The sequence below is a fragment of the Geospiza fortis genome, unplaced genomic scaffold, assembly GCF_000277835.1.
Source record: "Geospiza fortis unplaced genomic scaffold, GeoFor_1.0 scaffold285, whole genome shotgun sequence".
NCBI lineage: Eukaryota > Metazoa > Chordata > Aves > Passeriformes > Thraupidae > Geospiza > Geospiza fortis.
Window position 1 is genome coordinate 984,480 of NW_005054403.1, and position 1,117 is coordinate 985,596.

At 47.3% G+C, this 1,117-nt stretch overlaps 1 protein-coding gene across 1 annotated transcript in view; it reads right to left on the minus strand.

Annotated features, from left to right (window-relative positions):
• RAI2 (retinoic acid induced 2) overlaps positions 1 to 233 on the minus strand; it is a 1,939-nt gene extending 1,706 nt beyond the window's left edge. The window contains exon 1 of the mRNA XM_031061215.1: positions 25 to 233. Coding sequence (XP_030917075.1) covers positions 25 to 233 — 209 coding nt within the window. The remainder of the gene's footprint in view (positions 1 to 24) is intronic.
• Between the last annotated feature and the right edge of the window lie 884 nt (positions 234 to 1,117).

Genomic DNA, 1,117 nt, shown 5'->3' on the forward strand with positions numbered 1-1,117 from the left:
ACCTTCAGGGCCACCCCGCTCTGCGACTCGGCCGGTGGCGTCAGGATGGAGGGCGCAGGGACTGTCACCAGCGGGGAAAGGGCTTTCTTCATCAGGTCGGCCGAGTTGATGTTCCAAGCCTCTGCTGTGATCAGCTGAGCCACCCCATTTTCCAGCTTGTTGTTGGCCATCGCCGAGGGTGAGTTGGTGACATCCATAGGCAGGTTGGGGGCATCCTTGTACAGCTCCTCCATGTCGCAGGGCTTCCTGGGCTCCACCAGCACCACCTCTACATCGCTGTCAGTGGGACCCGCGGCGGCTCCGCGCTGCCAGGAGCATCAGCACTGACATAACTTGGCCTGCAAGCCAGAAGCATATTTTAGGCACCACATAAATCTCTTCCCTAAAATAATATTTGCAATTGCCTTTAAAGACCCCATCACCAAAGAAAAGCCGTTAAACGTTTCCACACTTCAAGCCAACGGCTCCAGAATACAGTGTACTGTACATACAGAGATGTGGGATATACATACAGCCCTGAGTGCTGTGCGAAACATTTTGAGGAACTTATATTTAGCCATAAACATGGCCTTAAGGACTGCCTGCAGCCAAAAAACCCTCTCAGTACAGCCTGAAACAAGGATTCAGGATGCCCATTCCACATTTTTAAACACAGCTTCACATAATGACAATGCACATCAGAGTTGAGTGACAGCACGTTGTTTTAACTCAAGCCCCAAAACAAACATTTCTAAAAATATTGCAGCCAAGAAATATTCAACTATTCGTGATAGGTACTTCATTCTCCTTCAATACTTGTCCCTTTTTCCACCTGAAAATGCTGTGTGCAGGATCAGAAAGGAGCACAGCAATGAAATGGCAAAGCAAAACCAATGAAAATTCCAGTGTTTACCCTGCCACAAAGCTAGACAGAGACAGTAATGTGAACCAGGCACCTGATTCATTAAAGACTTGGGGGAAAAAAAATGAAAACAACTTAAAATCCAGTCTGACAGCCCAAATCGTTATATCAACCAAGAAAAATGGCAATTAGAAAAGGGCAGGGATGGTTTCTGTTCATGATCGTGGTGTAATATGCAGCCTGTTTCCCCTGAAGATCAAAACTTCCCTGCCTTGG